Here is a 24,398-nt window from a genome sequence, read left to right on the forward strand (position 1 = left end):
GAAGAGGGAGTCATGTTCCGATGTATTTTCTGCCTTGGTAGTTCCTGGGTGTGGCCCAAACCTTTGCACTGCATTTCAAATACCACCAGGTCCCAGACCAGCCTTTGAGTATCAAGACTTGAATGAACTCTTGATTTTTTTCTGCCAGAGTCTCTAAAATAAGAATGACATCTCTCACTCTGAGTCCATCCATTGGTCCTCACCTATCCCTCATGACTCCCCTAAGACAAAACTGGAATTAGCAGCAAGAGTATTTGCCTCTGTATTCATGTAAAGCATGCAGCTTGCTCAGAAGAGGCAGGGGCCCCAAAAGCATTATGTCCATTAAATTGTGTGACTCATTTTAATATAGTATGTGAAAATGAGTACATTTTAGCTGTTGCAATGATTTATTTTAGTAAAAACCAGTTAAATTTTCTGTATTTTGTTGAAACATGAAATTGTTCATTCTTTTTTCATCGATTTTTGACTTGCAAAAATTACAACTCTATTGTTTGATCTAATAGTCTAAAATATTATTATCCAGCATAGAAAAAGATCAAGAAAAATCACATTGGAGTATATTTTTTCTCTTCATCTTAATTTATAGAGTTTATGCTGCTGATAGAACATGGAGCCAAATGATATAGCAGAGGCTCTCAAGAAATAGCACAGCTTCCAAGAGTAGCTCTAAATACACCTCTAATTTGCCATCAGCAAAATGTTTTACTACATCCCCCTGTCTCATCAATGCCTCCTTTCCTTTCTGTGTTCATGTCACGTATAATTTCCTATCTGGCCCCTTCTTGTCAGAACCTTGGCTTGGGAATCTCCTGGCAAAGGAAAGAAATTTCCATACAGCATGAATTTGTGGGGCCTGAGATTTATTCATTGCCCCAGGAGCAGTTTTTGTGTTACCCAGAATTTTTTAAACACCTTCCCAGGGTTGTAAACATATGTAAAGTTATCATTATATATTTTTAAAATATGAAATGTCTAGTGATCAAGGTTAATTGCTTTGTGTTAGTAAAATAAGATGTATGTCACTAGAAAATTAGATTAACTCTGATGTTGATTTGATTTGACTTGATTTTATTTATTCAAGAAACATTTCTCTTTTTTTCCTCATTTTTATTGAATTTATTGTAACACAGAAATCTCAGAGAGGAAGTGGTAAATAATGTCAATGCCTCAGACAGGTCAAATGAAAAAAGAAAGGAAGAAAACTGAAAAACGACCGTTAGATTAGGTAATGTTGACATTTGTTGACCTTGACTAAATGATTCTGCAATCCACAGCTGTACGATTCCCTGAGAGAATTTGGGAAGTCTCGGGCAATAATGAAATTGAGGTCAACAAGGAAAAGCTATTTTTTCAAGAAGCTTGGTGAAAAGGGAAGTAGGGATTTATGTGGTGGATGTTGTTTTATTTTAGGAGCAAATTACATGTTATAGGTGTTGAGGAAAAGAACATATAAAGAAGAAAAGAGTTAAAAGATGGCTGAGGGTGAAGTGATCTATGGACAAGCGTTGTTGGGTAGTCAGCGTGGATGAGAGGTGAGAGGGAGAGGCTGAGGGAGTTTTATACGAGCTTGTTTTTTCTCAGCGTAATAGGAGGCGCAGTAATATGGTAAAAATGAGCAGGAGAGCTCAGAGCATGGTGTGTAGGAGTTGAGAGAACCCATAAAACATTTCCTCAGGGAATGGAAAACGAAGCCTCCTATTAATGTGTAAAGGGCATGCCCAACTGTACTTGGAGCCGAGTCACTTTGGTGACCATCCTCGAGATCAACACTAACCTTTTTCATTTCTGCTTGAATCGCCAGTGCTTATTAATCATGTAATATGCTCATCCAGTTTAAGGGAAAAAAGAGGAAATGTTGATGGAGAAAAAGTAGATGCTATTTTTAAAAAGGCCTAAAGCTTTAAAGAGAATAGTTTAACCTTTTAGATGATAAATTTACTTGAAACTTTTTCAACAGCTAGGTTTTCAATGGCTTGCTGTTCCATACTAACATTTACCTTAGTTTTATTTTGCAGTCCTCAAATAATACCATGAAAGATTTAAAATGTACCTTGGGAAGGAAGGACAGAGATTAATTATATAACACATTCATAACAGTGTTGTGAGCTACTGGGTCAAAATATTATTGCAGTTGTAATAATGAGTTAACAAGTTGTTGGGTAAACTTTCAACCATAAGTGACTTGAACACCCATTAACATCATGCTCAGCAACCATTAAAGAAAAAGAACTCAAAAATATAAGTTAAATTTAAATGGAATTCTAAGAAATATTTGTTTAACCTAAAGAAGCAAGGGTGGAGTAAAAATCAGCCACATAATGGATGGACACAAAGAAACCAAACAACACAATGGCAGATCCCTATCCAGCTGTCTCAGTAATTACATTAAGTGTAAAAAGAGCAGACCCTTCAGTTAAAAGTATAGATGACCAGACTGGCTTTTCAAAGGCAAGATCCAGTTATGCACTATGAATAAGAGATGAACATGAAACATGAAAGCATAAAGACATGAAGTGCTTTCAGGTAAAATTGAAAAATATATGAAAATCCAACCATACAGTGGCTATGTAAATATTATAGTACATGGAGTAAAGGGCAAGGACATTAAGGGAGATAAAGAGGAAAGTATTAAAATAATAACAGGATCAGTTCATCAGGAAGACATTGAATATTTAAAAATTAGACCAAAATATTAAAAATTAGGAAGTATATATATTTAAATGATGCTATTAAACACCTTATTCTGGTTGATATTTACAAAACTTTGCTTCTAACAGCTATAGAATATATATATATTTTCAAATATACATAAATGGTCACCACGATAGACCATATGCTGGACCATAAAGATATCTTAAATTACAAAATACTGAAGTTTTATAGACTCTATTCTCTGTCTACAAAAGAATCAAACAGCCCTGGTTGGTGTAGCTCAGTGGTTTGAGTGTGCGGGCCTGTGAAGCAAAGGATCACTGGTTCAATTCCCACAGTCAGGGCACATGCCTGGGTTGCAGGCCAGGTTCCCAGCAGGGGACACATGAGAGGCAACCACACATTGATGTTTCTCTCCCTCTCTTTCTCCTTCCTGTCCCCTCTCTCTAAAAATAAATAAATAAAATATTAAAAAGAAAAAGAATCAAACAAGTATCAGTAACAATATATCTAGAAAAACCCTACATCTGTGAAATTAAAACCACTTCTAAGTACCACTAGCAAATATTGCAGCTGAACGATAATGAATACAGCATACTAAAATCTGTGAGAAGCTGCTAAAAGTACTAAGAAAGAAATGTATGGTTCTTAACTCTTACATGGGGAAAAAGAAGATTTAAAATTAAGAATCCAAGCCTTCAATTTAAGAGTTTAAGAAAATGAGCAAGTAAGCCTAAAATAAGTACAGGGAAGGAAATAAGAGGAGAACAAAAAAATGAAATAGAAAATAAGCAAATGGTAGAGAATATTAACATATTTTTTTAAACATTGGTTCTTTGAAAACTTTGATAAACTTAATATTCCCTAAAAAGACTGTTCAAAAATTGATAAATTACTATGTCAAAATTGAAAACTTATATTCATCAAAAGCTCTATTAAGAAAATAAAAAGTTAGGTCATGTACAGGGATAAAAAAGTTTACAATATACATATTGCAAATACAAAGGACTTATATCCAGAAAATATTAAGAACTCCTGCAAATTAGTAATAAAAAGGTAACAACCCAAAACCTCAGGCAGCTGGCGTTTCAGATCCATGGTAGAGGCTAAAACCAGGAAGACATGACACTAATGTGGAGGGTACGGTGCACGGAAACTGGCAGTTTTTTCAAATTAAACACATCTTCCTTTTCAGCCATAAATTATGCTTCTGTGTATTTAACCAAGAGAAAGATAGCCACAAAAATAACATATAAGAATATTCATAGCAACTGTGTTCATAATTACAAATATCTGAAAATCTAAATGTTCATCAATAAAATAGTAAACAAATTGAGTATATTCACACAGTGGACTTACTATTCATCAAAAAAACCTATTGATACATGCAATGACATAGATACATTTTTTAAATATGTTAAGACAAGTCAGGCATGACAATACACATTAGCATGATTCAATTTATAAGAAATTCAATATAGGCAGAATTAATCTACAATAGTAGAAATCAGCACAGTGGTTTCTGTGAAACTTGGTGAAACCACAATAGTAGAAATCAGCTGTGGGGTGGGGTAGAGAGTGGTAAAGACTAACCAGAAACAGGAAGAGGGAACTTTCTGGGGTCATGAAAATGTTGTTTCTTGATTTGGCTAATGGTTATTTCCATATATACAGTTATAAACATTTGTTGAATTATTCACTTAAAATCTGTGTGTTTCAGGGATGCAAATTTTACCTCAGTTAAAAAAATGAGGAGAAATTTTGATGTGCTTCTCAGAAACCAGATATAGTTTTTTAATTTTTTAATATAGTTTTTTTCTTTTTTAAATTCTCATGTGTAAATTCTAAGCTTCTTGAAATTCTCAACTAGAGAAAGGAAAGAGGTTTCCTTAGCGAACCACCTTCTCTAATTAGTAGGCATAAAATTTAATAATTCTGATTATTTGATTCATGTTTTGCTTTAAATTATTCTTAAAACCTTCCTGCAGAGTTCCTAATAACGATGAAATCATTTAGCAGTTATTGGGCTGTTACTATATACCAGAAACCCTTCTGAGGGCTTTCATGTTTATCTCATTTAATCCTCACAGAGCCCTATGAAGAAAGTACTATTATAATCCCATTTTACATGTGAAGTATCAGAAGCACAGGGGTTTAAGTCATTTGTCTGGGGTCACACAGTTCGTAAGGGATATAACAGGGCTCCACCACCTAACTCTCTGATGTCAGATCATGCACTGTCCTCCCCATTGCCATTTCGCGTCCTGCACAGAATGTTGCTCCTATGTTCCATAGCCAACTGTGTCGCCATTGAGCCATTCCCCCCTAATAAAGCCACCCAGAATCTCAGCAAACACAGCAGCACCAATTGCCAAATCAGAGAGTCTGGATGAGCTTTGTGCTCCTCCAGTCCCATCCCCCAATACTTTGAGAGCAAAGTGCTTCGGGCAGCTCACAGAAGCACTGCATACCTGTAAGTGGCCGTTGTACAAAGCTGATCTGGTGGAAAGGATTAGAGTGAGACCAGTGCTCACCTCCTAACCATATTCTGTGCCACATTCAACCTGTGGAACTTTATGTTTCAAGAAACCTGATATTCCACGACCCGAGAGGCAGACAATTGTATTAAACAATTTTATAGCACTTTTCTTCCCAGGCAGGCTTGCTTATTCTGTCCCTGCTCAGGTCATTATCTGAGCCATGTTTTACTAGTATTGATGCTATGCTGTGAAGTATAAATACCCTGCAAAGCTGATTCTCAGCAGTTTCAATTTTTCTTTCTACCCTCAATATATTTTATCAGTTCTGGTAACACAGACTAAAATGAAATTTCAGACTCTGCCCATTTTTTTCCAGTTCCTGATTGTTTACTCGAGATACAGAGCACACACTTAGGGTCCTGCCCGTTTACCCTCCTGTGGATTGTATACATCAAACCCCAAAGCAAATAGCAAAAGGTTCTTACGGTTGTTAAGAACATCAAGGGCTAAGGTTCCTACCCTGAGGCACACACTAGCCGAGTGATACATCCAGCACCTAAATTCATCCATGCTTTCTTAGGAAATCCAAAGGTTTTCGTTAATTCTGAACATAAACTCAGGTGTCAGAGAAGTTGGTTTAATATTCAGCAGTTCTCATAAGAAACTGCTTATGGATAATTAATAAAGAGTCGATTTTATTTGCATAACCTACTGACACCTTGACCTCTGGCAGCTGGGCTTTTGCTTTTCAGCTTTTGGCTGCAGGTTCATGGCCAATGTCCTCGTTACTGCTGGGTTCTGGGGATAGAGAGTTAACCCTGTAAGGACTATGGTGGCCTGTTTACATAGGGTGGATATACCAGAGCAGGTACATGTGAGATAGACCTTGATTTTCCACTGGAAAAACTAGTCACTGAGGTGCCCTCATTTTCACCCAGTATGCACTCAGACTTCACTGGAGAAGGAATCCCATTTCCATGAATAATTTCAAGAAAGCCTCATATTGACCTAGGAGGTACTAAGGTTCCATATGAGCGAGCAGTTTGGACACACATTTATATTTCCATTAGGAGCAGGGCAAAGAGGATTTATCCTCTATATTCAGAAAAACTGATTGACATGAAGAGAAAGGAAACATTCACTGTGACAATAAAAAGTTTGTATATAAATGGACTGTTTTAACAGGTGACTTCATGGGTTAGCGTCACCCTGTTCTGTACCCTTAGATCTTGAAAGTACTTTTTCAACCTTATTTTTGGTATTTCATAATGACTGTGAATATACTCATTAGCAAACACTCTAAAATTTTTATGCAATTAAAACCCCAATTTTTTTAAATGCTGCAAGGGCTTGGCATGGAATTGAAAAAGGAATTGTTTCCACAAAACTCTTTAGTGTAATATTTTGCTGGGGAATTAGGGGGGTTTTAGGTACTTTATTTCTTTTTTCTTTTTATAAATTTAATTATTGTTCAAGTACAGTTTTCTGTCTTTTACTCTCATCCCAGCCCACTTCCCCAGTGCTCCCCATCCCCCTCCCGCCCCCCCACACCTTAGTTTTTGTCCATGTGTCCTTTATACTTGTTCCTGTGAATCTTTACCCTTTCCTGCTGAAATTCTCTCCCCTCTCCCCTCTGGTCCCTGTCAACCTGTTCTGCATTTCAGTGTCTTTGGTTATATTTTGCTTGCTTGTTTGTTTTGTTGTTTAGCTTCCTGATGAAGGTGAGATCATATGGTATTCCTCTTTCACCACCTGGCTTATTTCACTCAGCATAATGCTTTACAGTTTCATCTATCCTGTTGCAAAGGGTAGGAGCTCCTTCTTTCTTTCTGCTGCATAGAATTCCATTGTGTAAATGTACCATAATTTTTTGATCCATTCATTTACTGATGGGCTCCTAGGTTACTTCCAACTCTTGGCTATCGTGAATTGTGCTGCTATTAACACTGCAGGGCATAGGTTCTTTTGGATTGGTGTTTCAGGGTTCTTAGGATATAATCCTAGCAGTGAAATTGCTGGGTCAAAGGCATATTCATTTTTAGTTTTCTTAGAAAATTCCATACTGTTATTCATAGTGGTTGTACCAGTGTGCAATCCCACCAACAGTGAACTAGAGTCCCATTTTCCCCACAACCTCTCCAACACTCATTGTTTGTTGCTTTGTTTATGACGGCCTACATTCTGACCTATGTAAAGTGGTATCTCATTATGGTATTAATTTGTATTTCTCTGATAGCTAATGATATTGAGCATCTTTTCATGTGTCTCTTGATCCTCTGTATGTCCTCCTTGGAGAAGTGTCTGTTTAAATCCTTTTCCCATTTTTTAAAATACATTTTATTGATTATTCCATTACAGTTGTCCCATTCCTCCCCTTCACTCCCCTCCACCCTGCACACCCTTCCCCAAACATTCCCCCCTTTCATTCATGCCCATGTGCCACAATTTCTTTAGATTCTGTATTTCCCATAGTATTCCTGACCTCACCCCTGTCTATTTTCTACCTACCGTCTATGCTACTTACTCTCTGTACCTTCGCCCCCCTTCTCCTCCTCCCACTCCCTTATTGATAACCCTCCGTGAGAGCTCCATTTCTATGTTTCCACTCCCGATCTAGCTGTCCTCTGAGTTTGCTTTTGTTTTAGGTGTGGTTGTTAATAACTGTGAGTTTGCTGTCCTTTCACTGTTCATATTTTTTATCTTCTTTTTCTTAGGTAAGTCCCGTTAACATTTCATATAATAAGGGCTTGGTGATAATGAACTCCTTGAATTTGACCTTATCTGAGAAGCACTTTATCTGCCTTCCATTCTAAATGAAAGCTTTGCTGGATGGAGCAGTCTTGGATGTAGGTCTTTGGATTTCATGACTTGGAATACTTCTTTCCAGCCCCTTCTTGCCTGTAAGGTCTCTTTTGAGAAATCTGCTGACAGTCTGATGGGCGCTCCTTTGTAGGTGACTGTCCCCTTATCTCTTGCTGCTTTTAGAATTCTCTCCTTCGTTTTAATCTTGGCTAATGTAATTATGATGTGCCTTGGTGTGTTCCTTCTTGGGTCCAACTTCTTTGGGACTCTGAGCTTCCTGGTTTCCTGGAAGTCTATTTCCTTTGCCAGACTGGGTAAGTTCTCCTTTATTATTTGATCAAATAAGTGTTCCACTCATGGCTGTTCCTCTTCCCCTTCTGGTACCACTATAATTCGGATATTGGAACATTTAAATATGTCCTGGAGGTTCCTAAACCTCTCCTCATTTTTTTGAATTCTTGTTTCTTCCTTCTTTTCAGTTTGGTTGTTTCTTTCTTCCTTCTGGTCCACTCCCTTGATTTGAGTCCCAGTTTCCTTTCCATCACTATTGGTTTCCTGTGCATCTCCCTTCATTTCAATCAGTTTAGCCTCCATATGCTCCTCTCATTTGTGGCTAAAATCAACCAATTCTGTGAGCATCCTGATCACCAGTGTTTTGAACTGTGCATCTGAAAGGTTGGCTATTTCTTGGTCACTTAGAATTATAGGCTCTGGAGCTTTGAGCTGTTCTTGAGTCATAATGTTTGGTCTGTTCACACCTGTTATTTATGAGAGGTGGAGCCTTCGGTGTTCACCAGGGCCAGGCGACCCAGTCTCTGGGTTGTGACACTGTATGTGGGGGTGGGGTCAGAGAAGGGGGAAAAATGGCGCTTTGCTCTGCTCTCTGTCAGATTTCTGCCCCTTCTTCGGCTTCCCACAAGTAAATTGGGCCTCTCTGGTGCTGGTTCCCGGGTATGTGGGCCCATGTACTCTCCAGGACCCTGTGCGTCTCTCCAACAAACTCTCTGTGAGCCTGGGAGCCTCTCCTGGCCCCTCAACCCCAAGAAAGTCTTCCCAGTTGGTGCTTCCAGGCTCTAATTCCCGTCGCTGAGGCCCTAGCCTGAGCGATCTGTCTCACTGTTTGCTCCTTCGCTTGGTTTATCAGTCTGGCTGAATGGTTCGTTGTTGTCAGACTTCCATACAGTTCAATTTTCACTGTTTTGGCTGCATTTTCGTTTCTAAAACTTCGCTGTCTTTAAATTTAGTTGTGGGAGGGGGCACGGTGTTTCCACCTATGCCTCCATCTTGGCCGGAAGTCCTACCTTTTCCCATTTTTTAATTGGGTTGCTTGTCTTCTTAGAGTGGAGTCTGTGAGTTCTTTGTATATTTTAGAGATTAAACTTTTGTCTGACGTATCATTGGCGAGTATGTTTTCCCATACAGTTGGTTCTCTTTTTATCTTAATACTGTTTTCTTTAGCCATGCAGACTCCACCGCTGCTCTTGTCTTTGCTCAGGTCCCTGAGACCCCCACTGACCTGCAGCTGTCTCCTTACTGTCTGGTCCTTCAGCATCCATCACAATCTCTGGTCTCCTAATGCTGGGGAACTGTTGGTTGATTGCGCTGTTCCTCAGTAGATCTGCCAGGATTTTCTCCCATGTGTACGGGAAATGGAACCCGCTCCATCCTACTCTGTCACCATCTTCCTTCCTCCTTCTAGGTATTTTAGAATTAGGTACAGTACCAAGATTTCTTTCTGTGGATTATTTTCTTAAAAAATATTTTTCCAAAATGATTTTTAAATGGAGAAATAAGGCATCTTGGTACAGGATGCTGATGCTAGGAAAGTTTAAAAATTAGGTCTTACAAAGAGCTTGGTTGCTGAAAATATTGGAGACAGAGGCAGATTATTTTTTAAAAGTAGTATATACACACAAGAAATGAAAACTATAATGGATTATCCCAGAGATTTATTTTTGGTCTTATGTAGCTATAAATACTGTCAGCCCCCGGTGCTTAGATGCTCAGGCAGGCACATGCACGGAAGCCGTGATTGCATAATGAGACCAGAGGCAGACTGGGCGGTGGCTGCTCTCCAAAATCCTGCATTTTGATGGAATCAGGCATTTCTTTAAATAGGACTTCGGGAGAATTTATTTAGCTCCATTGTTCTAAGATAAAAAATCATGGAGTATGGTTTAAAAAGATGGTCATACCCTAAGCTCTTTTAGCCCAGAATGTTTTATATGTTTCCCTGAATGAACTTTCACAGTGGCCCTGTAGTAAGTTAGCAGCACAAGCTGCAGTGGAAAATTGGAGCCAGCTGTTCCTGCCAGATATTGTTCTCACCACACGCAGTGCACTTAGCTGTGTTCGGTGCACTCATTCAGTATGTTTTCACAGTACTCACCCAAATCCCTCCTTTAGAAATGTCCTAACATGAATTATGAATGTATTGTTGCAGTGGTCTATACTGTGGATTAGGTATAGTTTGTATAATATTCCAAGGTACCCTACTACTTGCATAATATTGACAGATTGGTAAGCATCCAAAAAGTAGTAATATCAAGACTAGGAAAATGAAAGCACCAAGGGAATGATGAAAAATAATTAGATACATAAAACTCCAGGAGAAATGCTAAATGATCATGGCTGTAGAAAAGTTAAAGGAGCTAAAAGGAAAAATATATGAACTACAAAATGAGCTCAGTTACGAGGGAAACTTCAAAAGGAAAGTCACTTAGTGAAAAATTTTATCACTTGATTTTCTTTAGTTATGTGTTTTAGCTTATAAATGGGTTAGATAATATTCCAGAGGGGAAGCCTAGTGTCTGTGTATGTTTTGAAGCCAAAAATTGAACACTTATATTTTAAGCATTTATATTTTAACTTTATTTAACTTTTTTAAAAAAGTACATTTTGACATTGTCTGTGTAAGTGAACTAGTTTGTGCAAGACTTAGTCCAAAGCCTCTCAGTCCCTCAAAGGACATTAATACATTTCAGCATTTATGAGCTGTAGTGTATGTGTCTTTTTAAAGCCAGGGGAAGAATTAGTTCTAAAGTAAAATTTCAGAGAAGGAGTATTTGTAGTTTAGTTTTTTTTTATTTCTGGACTTTAATTATTGCCAAGATTTAATAGTGGATACAGATCCTTTTAGCAATGTGTTAAAATATATTTCATATACCAAAGAATTCTACTTACACAACATATCAATGCTACATGCATGTAAACCCTGAAAAAAATCAATCAAATATGTCAACCACAGAAATAACAAGGAGATGTAGAGGTTTAAAATTAAATGCTACACTTTGAAGAAGCGAGTCAAACTTCCTTCTGTCTTCTGACCTTCTTTCTTCTGATTCTCGTTTTCATCTTTCCTCTTATCAGTAAGTCCTAAATTTCCTTGGAATGCAACAAATTAAACACATTTACATGAGACCTTAAATATTTTTTAATCTGTACTTCATGTCTTTTAAAACCCTGTTGTTTTTGCTATCATGATCGCTAAAACTTCCCCCAAAGAGCAGATTGTTTTGGTAAGTTTGACAATTCTCACAGTCTTCTCTGTGTCTAAATATTGACCTGTCTTTTATAAAGCACTGAAAACTAGGATCTCATAGTTTTTGAAACTCAAGAATATTATTGTTAATATTTTAATATTAATCTTTAATATTAATCGGAGCATATTATCTTTGATACTGTTGAATTGGAAAGAGGGTATGTGAGCATATTATCTTTGATACTATTGAATTTCTGTGCATGATGTCTTTCTTAAAATGTCTTCAACATAGTATCAAAAATGCCTTGATTTGATAGACTTTTCAAATATATTTATACGCTTGTTTTTGCGGCTTTGAGGCTTCATTTCATGATGACTCGTCCTTTATCATTAATTCCTCTTACTTGAATACACAATGTAAACCTAAAAAGGCTAAAGATTTGAATTGTTCTGTATGTGAGTGGGGATAGTTATTTGACTTTTGTTTGCCTTTGGACATAGTGAAAGGGCATAAGGTATTTCTAAGAGTGGAATGAAAGTTTAAGTCTTCAGACTAGATCCCTCCTGGCCTTTTTAAATATCCCTCCAGCTTCTAACAGATGCTGATTAACTTAAGAAGTTTGTACCTGAAACAGATTTAAAGTTTTCTTTGACCCATTTCTGTCTGTGGATTTCCACAAGAAATCAGTCAAGCCACAGGAATGAATGACACTTTTCAAAGTTGACATCTTTGTTTACTATCTTTTCTGAAGAAATCAATTTATTTGAGCAATCTGCATTCAATGTAAATAAGCTAAATTTCAGTTATGGAAATTACTAGCACTTTCTTATACTTTTAAATTTTCAATCTTGCATTTGAGTGTTCATCATTTTTGACATAGGATGTCCTATATTCTGTTCACAGGTTCCCATAGGTGTACAAAGCCTGTACCATTTAATTGAGAAGTAATATTAAACCAAAAACCAAATAGTAAAAGAATTTAAAGTCAAAGTACATTAATGGAGTGATCACTTCAATGTCTGATTTGACAACCTTTAATAAACCATCATAATACTGTTAATTGATGAAGCTGCTAGAACGGAGATGCAGAAACCTTGCTTAAATAATGTGGAAGGAGAAAATTATGTCCTCCAAAAATATGTGTGCAATTTTGGCCACTCCACTCAGGTGATCACTCTGAAGCATTTGCAAAGAGCGCTGGCTTGTGACACAAGAATACTTCTACAATATTATGGAATTGAATTTGCTACATTTCTCCTTAAAGTAGTTTACTCTAATTATGAAGTCAGGAATTTCTGTGCACACTTGTAGATCCCTAAATATTTATTTTGTCTACTGGTTAGTGACATTTGAGAATTCATGAGATTGTTTATTTTGTTAAAATCATCATCATCCAAAAATGTTATAAAATTCATATTTGGCTAGTAACAAATTATCATCTATACAGATTTCATTAGACATGAAATGGGTCTTAACATCTACAATAACACTGCAAAGGAGAATCTTAAAATGGACTTACAACTAAACCATTATCAGAAATATAAATATATAATAATGGTAAATGTAAATATTTTTGCTTAGGTAAAAGGAGTGAGATTTTAAGGTATAAATTCAGTTATAATTTTATATCTGAAAGATTGGCAACCTGTGCCCAACCTGTTGTTGTTGGCTGTTGCACGTGTGTCTGTTAGATACATTTTGGTAGGTAGGTCAAAGAAAATTTTACAGGTTCTTTGCTGATTTCTCCTTCCCTGGGAAGGGGAGCCTCTTGCCTGTTGCCTGCTGCCTCCGCAAGAGGTTCAGGGTCTCTGGTCTGCTTGGGAAAGTGGCAGCCTGAGGCCAACTCGAAAGTGCCTGTCCTTCCCTTCCCTATTCTGCACACACAAAAGAAGAGATTGAACCTTACAAATACTAATCCCAGAAATAGAACTGGATGTGTTTGGGTTTTGTTGTTGTTGTTTACTTTGTTTTTCAGTCACAGTTGAGATACAATATTGTATTAGATTCAGGTGTATAATGTTAAGATTATACATTTAGGTAACCTTGTGAAGTGGTCACCCTGGTAAGTTTAGCACCCATCTGACATCACACATAGTTATTAGAGTATTATTGGTTATACTTCCTATGCTGTACTTTACATCCCTGTAACCATTTGTATAACTGCTAATTTGTACTTCTTAATCTCTTTCACCTTTTTTCACTCATCTCCCCCAGCCCCTCCCATCTGGCAACTGTCAGTTTCTTCTCAGTATCTATCAGTATGTTTCTACTTTGTAAATTGGGTGGTGTTTGGGTGGATAGATGAATGGATGCACAGAAGGGAGGGAGGAAGGGAAGGAAGGACGAAAGAAGGAAAGGAAAATGGGAGTAGGGAGAAAAAACAGTCAGAGAGGATGGATGACTGGATGGATTGATGGGTAGAGAAATTGGAATTACAGTGGGATTTGAAGAAACATTCAAGACTTCCCTTCTTGGCTCAAGTAAATATTTTTGCCATATTGACTCCAAAGCAGCATTTTAAATTAATCCTGTTTCACCATGGAAGTAATGTGTCAGGCTCTTTCAAAAACAACGAAAAAAGCCACATGCACAAACTCCAATGATGCAGGTATACTTAAGAATGAAACCAGATCATTAACAGTAACAAATGTTAAGGGGAATACAGCACAGTTTATATGGTATCATGAGTCTGGCAGCATACTTCTGTATTTCGTAAGTTTTAGTATTTGTGTTTTTGTTTCTATTTGTCTCTTAAATATTCTAATTTCAGTTTATCCATTGGCTGTTTAAAAGTGTTTTGTTTAATTTCCATTAATTTGTGACTTTCCCCTTTTACTTCTTCTGTTATCGATATCTAACTATCTTCTTATGTTTAGAGAGGATTCTTTTAATGATATTTACTTTAAATCTGTGGAGACTCTCTTTGTGGCCTAACTTATGGTCTGTTCTAGAAAACGCCCTATGTTCACTTGAAAAGAATGTGCATGTGTTGTCGCGTGTTGCACATGTGTCTATTAGATATATTTTGGGTTACTATATTAAATCCTCTATTTCATTACCTACCTTCTGTTTGGTTGCTCTATTCAATATTATGAGTGCAATCTATAAATATACAACTGTTACTATAGAACTATTTCTCCTTCCAATTTTGTGTACTTCTGCTTCATGTAATTTGACAGTCCATTGTTAGGTGCATAAATATGTTTAATTGTTTATCTTCTTGCTGTCTGGAACCTTTTACTAGTATATAATTTTTTTGCTTTTTGTAATATTTTTTAATTAAAATCTATTTTATCGTATATTAGTATAGCAGCCCTGGTCTCTTTTAGTTACTATTTTACATGGAATATTCCATACTTTTACTTTCAATATATTTGTGTCTTTAGATCTGAAGTTAGGGCCTTATAGAAGCATTATGTGATTTTATCCATTCTTCCAATTTATGCCTTTTGATTGGAGAGTTTAATTCAATTATATTTAAAGCAAACCTCCATGATAACTAATGACTTTTGTCATTGCATTATTTTCCTTGTAGCTTTTTGTTCTCTCATTTCAACCTTGCCTTCTGCTGTGTTTAGTTGATTTTTCATAGTGGAATTTTTAATTACTTTTTATTTTCTTTTGTTTATATTCTATAGTTATTTTCTTTGTGATTATCATAAGGATAATATTTAACATCCTAAAGCTATAACCCTTTAATTTGAGTATATACCGGTTTAATTTCAATTATATAAAAAATTACTTCTTTATATCTCCATCCATGGCACCTTTGGTTGTTCATGTCACCAAGTCACATTTTTATGCATTCTGTTTTCAAAAACATAAATTAACAATTTTAAATGCATCAGTCTCCTAAATTATATGGAAAAATTTAGAGTTAAAAACCAAAGTTATAATAGTATTAGTCTTTAGACTACAGTAATTTTAGTAATGCTCACTTTTATAATTTTTTTTAGTAACTTATCACTTTTATAAGCCATATTCCTTATATGGCTTTCAGTTGTGTCTAGTGTTCTTTTAGTTCACCCTGCAGGAATCTTTTGAGCATTTCTTGCAGAGTAGATCTGGTTGTAACCACCTCCCTCAGCTTTACTGTATCTGGCAGTATCTTAGTTTCTCCCTCAGTCATAAAGGACAGTTTGCCAGATACTAGATGATTTATTGACAGGTTGTTCTTTTGTCTTTGTTTTTGTTTTTGTTTTGCTTTGTTTTCTTTTGAACATTTTGTATATATTGGCCCACTGCCTTCTGTCCTCCAAGATTTCTGTTGAGAAATCTGCTAATAATTAGATTGAGAATCGCCTACAGGGGAAATGTCACATTTCTCTTACTGCTTTCAAGATTATCTCTTTGTTGTTGAAAGTTTGATTATAATTTGTCTTAGTGTATGTCTCTGAATTCATCCTACTTGAAATTCCTTGAGATAGTATTTATTTATATGAATGTCTTTCATCAAATTTAGAAAGATTTTAATAACTATTTCTTCAAATACGCGTTTCCCTTCACCGTCTGGGATACCCACGATGCATCTGCTGGGCCGCCTGATGGCCCCACAGTTCCTTACACTGTGCTCCCTTTTCTTCAGCCGTTTTCTTTCTGTTCATCAGACTCGATAATTTCGGTCGTTCTAGCTTATGGTTTGCTGATTTGTTTTTTTATCATCAAAATCTGCCTTTGAATTCTTCTGGTGATTTTTTTATTTTATTATTTATTTTATTATTAAACTTCTCAGCTCCATAATTTCTTTTTGTTTTTTAGTATCTATCTCTTCATTTATGTTTCCATGTTCTCCCCACATTTTTCTTAATTTCTGTCCATCGTCTTTTAGTTCTTTAAGTATCTTTAAGGCAGCTATTTTACAGTCTTTGTCGAGTATATCCACTATCAAGTCCTTTTCAGGGACAGTTTCTGTTGATTTTTTTTTCTTTGAATGAGCCATACCTTTTTATGAATTTTTGTTCAATAGTGGACACTTGAATCTAATAATGTAGTAAATCTGGAAATCAAATTCTTCTCCTACCCTAGAGTTTGCTGGGTTTGATTGTTGCTTTTGTTGTTGGGTTTTGTTTTGGGTTTTTTTTGTCTTTTTGTGTGTGTGTGTGTGGCAAGCTGTCTCTGTTTTGAGGTTCAGCTTCAAGTGTAAACTTAGGGTCCTCTCAAGTCTTTCCTGAGCCTTTTCCTGAGCACGCACTGCCACTTTTCAATGTTACCCACATACACAGTTGTTTTGAGCATTGTACTGGTTAATAGCTGGCTCCCAAAAGGGGAAAAATGAGAAAAGTAAAGGGAGAGCAAAACGGAACATGCAGGCTCTTCAGTTCCCATGGAAGTCGGGTCAGCCAAAGTGGAAGGGGCTTGCGGTCATGGGGAGGCGCAGCAGCCAGGGCTGCCTGTCTTCTGTCTGCCCCTCTGGGATCAGAAGCACGAATCCGTGACCAGAGCAGGTGCATTGCTGCCTGTCCCGGGAGTGCGGGGTGAAGGATAGACAGCTACTACTGTGCTAAAAGCTGAAATTGACTAAAATCAACCACAATTTACAGTCCAAGCCTTCCCTTGGAAGTTGCAAGCCTTCAATAGAATCCAGAGTTACAAAATAGTTATCTTAGACCAGCAATCTTCAACCTTTTCCATCTCATGGCGAACATAAAGTAGTTACTAAAATTCTGCAGCACACCAAAAAATATATATTTTTTGCCAGTCTCACCAAAAAAAGGTATAACTCAGATGTATTCACATCAGACAGATATGGTTGAATTGCTATTGTCAATTTTTTATTTGACAGTCTAAGGGAAAAGAAAGAAGGTCAGTGCCCTGGACTAAGCAGAAAAGTATTGCATGTTTTAAAATTCTTGTGACACATCGGTTGAAAATCACTGCCTTAGGCAGATTCGGCCAGCGCGGTCGGGGTCTAGGTGGGGAGACAGATTCCTGGTACTCTACTGCCATCTTCCCAGCATTCGCTCTGTAACTGAATTTTTTATAATGAATTACTCTTTAAATTTTACCTTCCTTCATTAATGAATTCTTTCTGTTAGGTAAGGGAATGCTTGAGGGTTTCGAGGTTTATTTGATTTGGAGAAAGATTACTGAACACTAAGGATCTCAGGCAGAGTAAACAAACGAGAGCAGCGCTATCTAAAGGAACGGAGGGAAATTTGGGAGATCCTGTCGTTTTGCTTTAGCTGGATTCTGTTTCCTATATTGACCACATATTCTGATAGGCGGTCATGTTTGTTTTCTATTATCAAAAATTTAAAATAAAATAAGTAAATTGTAGCTTATTAAAGAGGCTTAAGAGACCAAAAAAATCTTCAAAACATAGAGGCAAAGGGTGAAAATAATAAAGATATAAATTGGTAATAAAAGAATTAGGAATTACTGTTCTAAAACTTCCATGAGTCTTAATTTATTTTCTGGCTTAAAAATACCAATAATATTTTGCAATAAGATACAGTTACCTGCTGCACATACTTTAAGAAGATTTCCTCTAAATGTCTGAGTAGTTTTCAAAGATTATAGAATTTTAGAACCAGATAAGACTTTAAAGATTACTTTTATTTGCTTGATGGACTTTAAATTGGAAAGTTATTAGTTCAGAAATTCAGAAATACCTCCCTGAGTATTATAGTGGAAAGCATCTCAGTAAGAGAAAAACTGTGTTGGTTTGTTGCGTATGGGTTATTTTTCTATGTTCTGCATTTCCTTTAGATAGTGAGAAAACTATCGGAGGCTCATTTAGCTTTCATCTGTTACAGAGAGCACTGCAGTTTAAGACAGATTTTGAAAATTATCCTTTGAACTCATGCAGACTTTCTGAGAATGCCTGTGTAGTCCACCAAAAGATGTCCAATATTCTCCCATTTAAAGTTGCCAAAAGAAAACGAGAGAGGAGCTTTCAAAAAGTAATCAATTTTTCATAGGTCAAAGTCCTTGTGGTTTAATGAGAAAAATCAAAGTTAAATTTATTAGATAGAGGTTTAGATTTTCTACAGTACTTTTAGAATAAAGGCTATTGATCTTGTTTATTGAACTATACATTAAAACACAGTGATAAATATACTTTAACCATTAATAGTATAGATTTTATACTGCCCAAATAAAGAGTATCTGACTTCTAAAATGGGTGGCATAGAAAAGAAAAGCTGAACAGGAAGTAAGAAAAGATCTAACAGTACTTTATTAACAATATAAATACCCTTTGTAATGAAAATGCAAGCTTAAGAATGCAACCGAAATGTCCTGACAGCCGTGTTGTTCTCCCAGCTTCCACAGATGACAGTGCAGCTGAGAAGAAAGGGGGGACCCTGCACGCGGGCCTCATTGTTGGAATTCTCATCCTGGTCCTCATTATAGCAGCAGCCATTCTTGTGACAGTCTATATGTATCACCACCCAACGTCAGCAGCCAGCATCTTCTTTATTGAGGTAAGTTTCCAATATGACACATAAACACCACGCTAGCTGACAAACTCTTGCCATCTGCTAACATCACTTGTATTTTAGTATTTAGCACATTACTTCTTCATTTTGCATTTGGGAGCTGGCTGATTTCTCTTTCTCTCACACACGTGTGCATCGATAGATTGCTTTCATATGAGGAGTTCAGTTATCTCATCTCAGGAGCTTTCAAAAAACAACTTGTCTTGCCTTTTATAGATCTAAAGGAAAAGAGAAACCATACTTTTTTGTCCCATTATGCCAAATATGTTAACCAGCTGTTCTCCTAATTCCGGAAGGAAATGCAGCATATGCTGGAGGCTAAAGAACATTTCTTAAATCAATTAATCAATAAATATTAATTGAGTACTGGCTTGGATGCATGATACTATAGGGCAAGCCTGCTCTTGAACTGCTCACAAACAATTTAGGAAAAGTAGCTTTCACTATAGAATAGCAATAAGATAATGGGATGAGCTATTACCATTTTGTGTGATGTGTGTATATTAATACATGTATATATAATTGCACACACATTCTTCATACAAACACAAGGAAAGCACCATGCCAAATCAGTATTGTGTTTTCACTTACAGAACCTAAGTACAGGGCTAGTGCCCCAGAGCAGTCAGGTAAAGGACCAGGGTCTGTGTATAAAGGGTCAGAGCCAAACCCTAATGACCGGAAGGCCTGACACTGGGAAGGAAGCCTGGGGGCCACAGGATCAAGTCGATGTGGCCAAGTCACTTTCTATCCTCCAGATGATTGGGCTTCTGGGCTCCCTCTATGTGCAGCTTTCATCCCAGCATCTTAATGGGTCACTGCTCTTCCAACATCAGTAGAGCGATAAAGGAAATCTTTCCTTTCAGATTTTCAAACATGTAAAGTTTAAATATTTTCCAATTCATTGCTTGATACATACAAAAGTTACTTAGAATTTTGTTTGTTGAGTAAGAAATTATATTGCCTTTTAGAATACAAAGTCAAAATTATCTTTGTCACCTTTAAAAAGGAGGGATGAATGAAAATCGGTTAAATAATTGTTCGGAAGCCCTATATTGCCTCTTCTCTACTGTCTGTTGAATCAAGTGCAGCTTCTTTGGGTTGGCATTCAAGGCCTTGGCAAACTGGATTTGTCTATCTTTTTGGCCTTTATCCCATGCCTCCCCAACTTGAAGCTGGCACTACCACCAAATTTTACTCTTTGTTCTTCTCCATGCATACCCCCAATTTTTCATGCCACCAGGGCATTGTTTATTCTGTTTCCTCCACCAAGAAAGCCCCCCCACTTCCACCACAGTTTTTGAGTTCAAGACCCAAGCAGCCTTCAATGCCATGTACCTTGTAAGCTTACTTGGACCATTCTGTTTCTGGACACCTGGACATAACCTCTCATTCTCCTCTGAAGTTTGATTCATTGTAACAGTCATATTTTCTCCTGCATTTCTGTTCTGAATTAGAGTTAAACATGTGCATGATTTATTGCACCCTACAGACTTTTAAGTTCTGTAGGATATGGAGTAAATAACTTTAGTTTCTTTCAAATTATACAAATAAAAAGATAATAAATATACTAAGACATCTCAAGATTCCACTAAAATTTCACATGTGACATATTCCAGAAATGGAATCTTGTTTAAAACCCTAAGAATGGAGACATTATCAAGACATTATCGTTTTCACTAGTTGGAAAGCTATTAGGTTTTGCTAATGTGATGGATTTCCACGGAAGAAAGTAGAGAGCTAACCCAAGGTCACAAATGCATGCCTCAAAGAGTGACAAGTGACAAGCTGTAAGCTTCAGCGACTAACCAGACAACAGGCTGCTGCTGTCACCCTTCACATGTGTAAGCCTTTAATACGCTGTGCAGCTTATTTCTTGACGTCGTGAGAAAAAAGGTACTGTGAAATATCTGATGGTGGTGGTATTAGTGGAAAATTGCAGAGTGCAAAAAACCTACTTCACACCAGTCACAGCAATCCCTGTATGAATACAAAGGGAGACTGGAAAATAGTGAAAAAGTATTTTTTCTGGCCTTTGCCTCTTTGAATCAATCTTATTATTTTATTAGCAGAGCCTATATGTCCCTGTGTTTGTGTAAATATTTGCACATATATTATTTACAGAATATTTAGTGCTAGAAGGAATCCTAGAGATCATTTGGTCCTTTTCCCTCATAATACAAAGGGAGAGACGGATGCTCAGAATGTCATGGTGGAGGACTTCTCCAAGGTCAAAGAGCCATAACTCTAGAACCCGCTGGTCTTTCCACATTCAAGTGAAGCAGAGTCATGCTGCAGGTTCCCAGCTTTTCTCCTCTTAGCCTTTTTCCTTTCAACTGAGTCAGTTATCAGATTCTGCTTAAATCACCACCTCTCTGACCCCCTGCTGTCCTCGTGCAGCTCACAGTGGCTGCGAGGTGGGTGGTGTTTGAAGATGATAACTGTAACTTTACTGTGATTAAAACTGACCCGTGTTTGTAACACAGACCCAGATCCATGATGACTGTATAGTTAGTGAAATGTCAGATCTTTGAATCTGAAGCCTTCAAATGACCTTATATTATAGTTATTGGTGCATAAAGAGATGGAGTTTACCAATATCGTGCATATTGCTTTTTATTTCATGTTATACTACTAATTTTTAAAATGAAATTGATACACTTTTTTGCATTATGAAAACAATGCCTGTTCACTATGGAAAACTTGCAGAAATGTAAAAGGAAGGAAAAGTAGTCACTTACCATCCCAACATGCAGAAACAATCATTTTTTCTATTTTAATTTATTTTCTTCTGGATTTTTATGAGTGTTTTTGATGTTTGCCCATTTAATATAATTTAGTTTTCAGTAAATTGCAAAATGACATTCTTTTTTATCAAATAGCTTTTTCTACTTTGCTCTTTTAAACACATTTTAATGACTATATATTATCTCATCAGCATTCACTCAGTAGCTTTATATAGATTGCCATTTATGCTAAGTGGCAATTCAGAAAGCACTGGGGGCTGAATGTTGCCCATAAGTCAAAAAGAACCCCATTTCAAACAGTTTAAGCCTGTGTTAATTAGTTTCCTATTGCAGCTATAACCAATTGCCAAAAGCCTAGTAGCTTAAAGCAACACACAGTTATTATCTTACATCTCTGGCCATCAGAAGTCTAAAGTTAGTCTCACCAGGCCAAAGTCAAGCTGTCAGCAAGGCTGGTTCCTTCTAGAGGCTTTAGGTTTCAGCTGCTGCTTTCAGCTGCTGGAAGCTGATTGCATTCCTTGGCTCCTGGCCCCTTCTTTGCATCGTTCCAACCTCTGCTTCTGTCATATTTTTTACTACTAACTCTGAGCCCTTACCTTTTCCTTACAAAGCCCCTTGTGATTACATTGGGCCCACATGGATAGTCCAGTATAATCTTCCCATCCTGAGGTCTTTAATCTAAATACACGTACAAAGTTTGTTTTGCCATAGAAGGTACCACTGACAGTTCTGGGCAATTAGGACAAGGACATTTTGGGGAGGCCATTATTTTGCCCACAACACACTGCATCAAATGCAATATGCATCACACACTACCCATGAAACTATGACACTCCCTGGACCATAAGAGACAGGGCAGTTTCAGTGATATTAAAATGTGACCCAGTGTGTATCTTCTGTATTTCACAGTGAAATCCACATTGCTTTGAACACGTACGGAAATTATCCCTGTGCTAGATACTGTGTATATTTTCATAAAATTTATTGATTTCACCTTCCTGGCAGGGGTGTCCAAGTTTTTGGCATCTCTGGGGCACGCTAGAAGAATAAGAGTGGTCTTGGACCACACATGTAGATACACAAACACTAACAAAAACTGATAAGGAAAAAAAGGTTTTAAGTAAATTTAGGATTTTGTGTTGGGCCGCATTCATAGCCATCCTGGGCCGCATGCAGTGGCCTGGACACCCCTGTTAGTGGATATAGCAGAGTTAATGCAACCAGTCTAGCACGTGGAGCATTGTGGCTCTTCTCATTTTTTGCTATTATAATTAGCCTCATTGTGAACTTAACAGTGATAATAGTGAACACTTATTAAGTTCACTAGTGGAAGTGATTTGCACTTATTACCTCATTTAATCTTTATTAAAGACTTTATAAGATACTTAGATGATCTCCCTGTCATAAATGAGGAAACTGAGGTACAGAATTTAAATAACTCGCTCAACATCAGGCAGTTAGTCAGTGGTGGAGTCGGTACTGAGCTGAGGGTCTCCAGAGACCATATCCTTAACCACTAGGCCATTCTGCTGCACTGCATGTAGAAATATAGGAAGATGTATACCTATGGACATACATTGTGTGCTTAGGATGGATTCCAGAAAATAGAATCAAAAGAAAGAAATAAAGAATTTAAAGGTGCTTAATTAATATTGCCAAAATCATTGCCAAAAAATGTGTAACAACTTACATAACTACTGATGTTATTGCCTATTTATAGTGCTGAAAAAGACAATGGCTGTTATTTATGTGTTGTTCCTGCAGAAAATACACACCAATTACGTATTTTGTGGATACAAACACTCATCTAAAGTGTTTACGTAGTATTTTTAGCTTTTAAAATTCTTGTTTGTAGGAAGGAAATGGAATAAAGTGTGAATTAAAATCTAATCCAGAAATATATTCTTATAGGGAATTCTTAGTAAATGTGACTAAATTCTTACCCTGAGGACTGGGGAAAACGCAGGCGATAGGGCTGCTCTGTCAGTGTGGTAGCCTGTAAGTACCCCATGTGGCTATGCAGCAGTAGAAATGTAGCTAGTCCTGAATGAAACCCAGGTAACATATGTGCCAGCTTTCATTAAGCTTTATATTAATCATAGTTTGAAATGAAAATAACTTGGGGATATTGAGTTAAACAAAATACATTATTCAAGTTAGTTCACTGACGTGTGCATGTGGCTAATCGATACATAAAACTGTGTGTGTGGCTCACGCTGCATTCCTGTTGTACAGTGATGGTTTATGAAGGAAACTTGGAAAAAAGAAGGGGTTGAAAGGAAAGTCGGATTTCCTTCATATTTTTCCAAAGTGGAAAACCAAGTGATTTTTAGCATCATGTGGGGGAGAGGACAAGTTAAGAAGCTTGAGGAGAGGGATGGGTCACAGAGCTCCCCGACATGTTAATGCTCATTCATTCAGATCAGGAAGCTCCTGTTATGTGCCTGGTGGCCAAGGTGCAGAGACCAACAAAAATGGGCAGGAGGCCTCATGGAGCTTACTTTTCCTAGTAGGTGGAGACAGAGGACAAGCATACTAATCTAGGTGTGGATTTCTAAGTTGAATGTTTAATTTTATAAAAGAGGCAGTCTTCATCAAAGCTTGAAGAAAAAATAAGATATTATTAGTCAAATAACCAAGGATATAAGAGTTTGTGGTGGCATTTGTGCCCAAAACTTGCAATTTGGTAATAAGTGAGATTATTATTATTGCTATTCTTATCATCTCATCATTTAGAGCTATGGATACATAGTTTTTAAAAAGGTAAAATAAAATAAAAATGACTATTCTCCA

The 24,398-nt window shown here is 36.9% G+C and overlaps 1 protein-coding gene across 1 annotated transcript in view; it reads left to right on the forward strand.

Annotated features, from left to right (window-relative positions):
• The window catches only part of PLXDC2 (plexin domain containing 2), a 247,051-nt gene that overhangs the window by 193,327 nt on the left and 29,326 nt on the right, over positions 1–24,398 (forward strand). Inside the window, exon 13 of the mRNA XM_037058125.1 lies at positions 18,683–18,843. Within this exon, the coding sequence (XP_036914020.1) occupies positions 18,683–18,843 (161 nt within the window). The remainder of the gene's footprint in view (positions 1–18,682; positions 18,844–24,398) is intronic.

The sequence above is a fragment of the Sturnira hondurensis genome, unplaced genomic scaffold (genome assembly GCF_014824575.4).
Source record: "Sturnira hondurensis isolate 20B ecotype Veracruz unplaced genomic scaffold, ASM1482457v3 Scaffold0009906, whole genome shotgun sequence".
NCBI lineage: Eukaryota > Metazoa > Chordata > Mammalia > Chiroptera > Phyllostomidae > Sturnira > Sturnira hondurensis.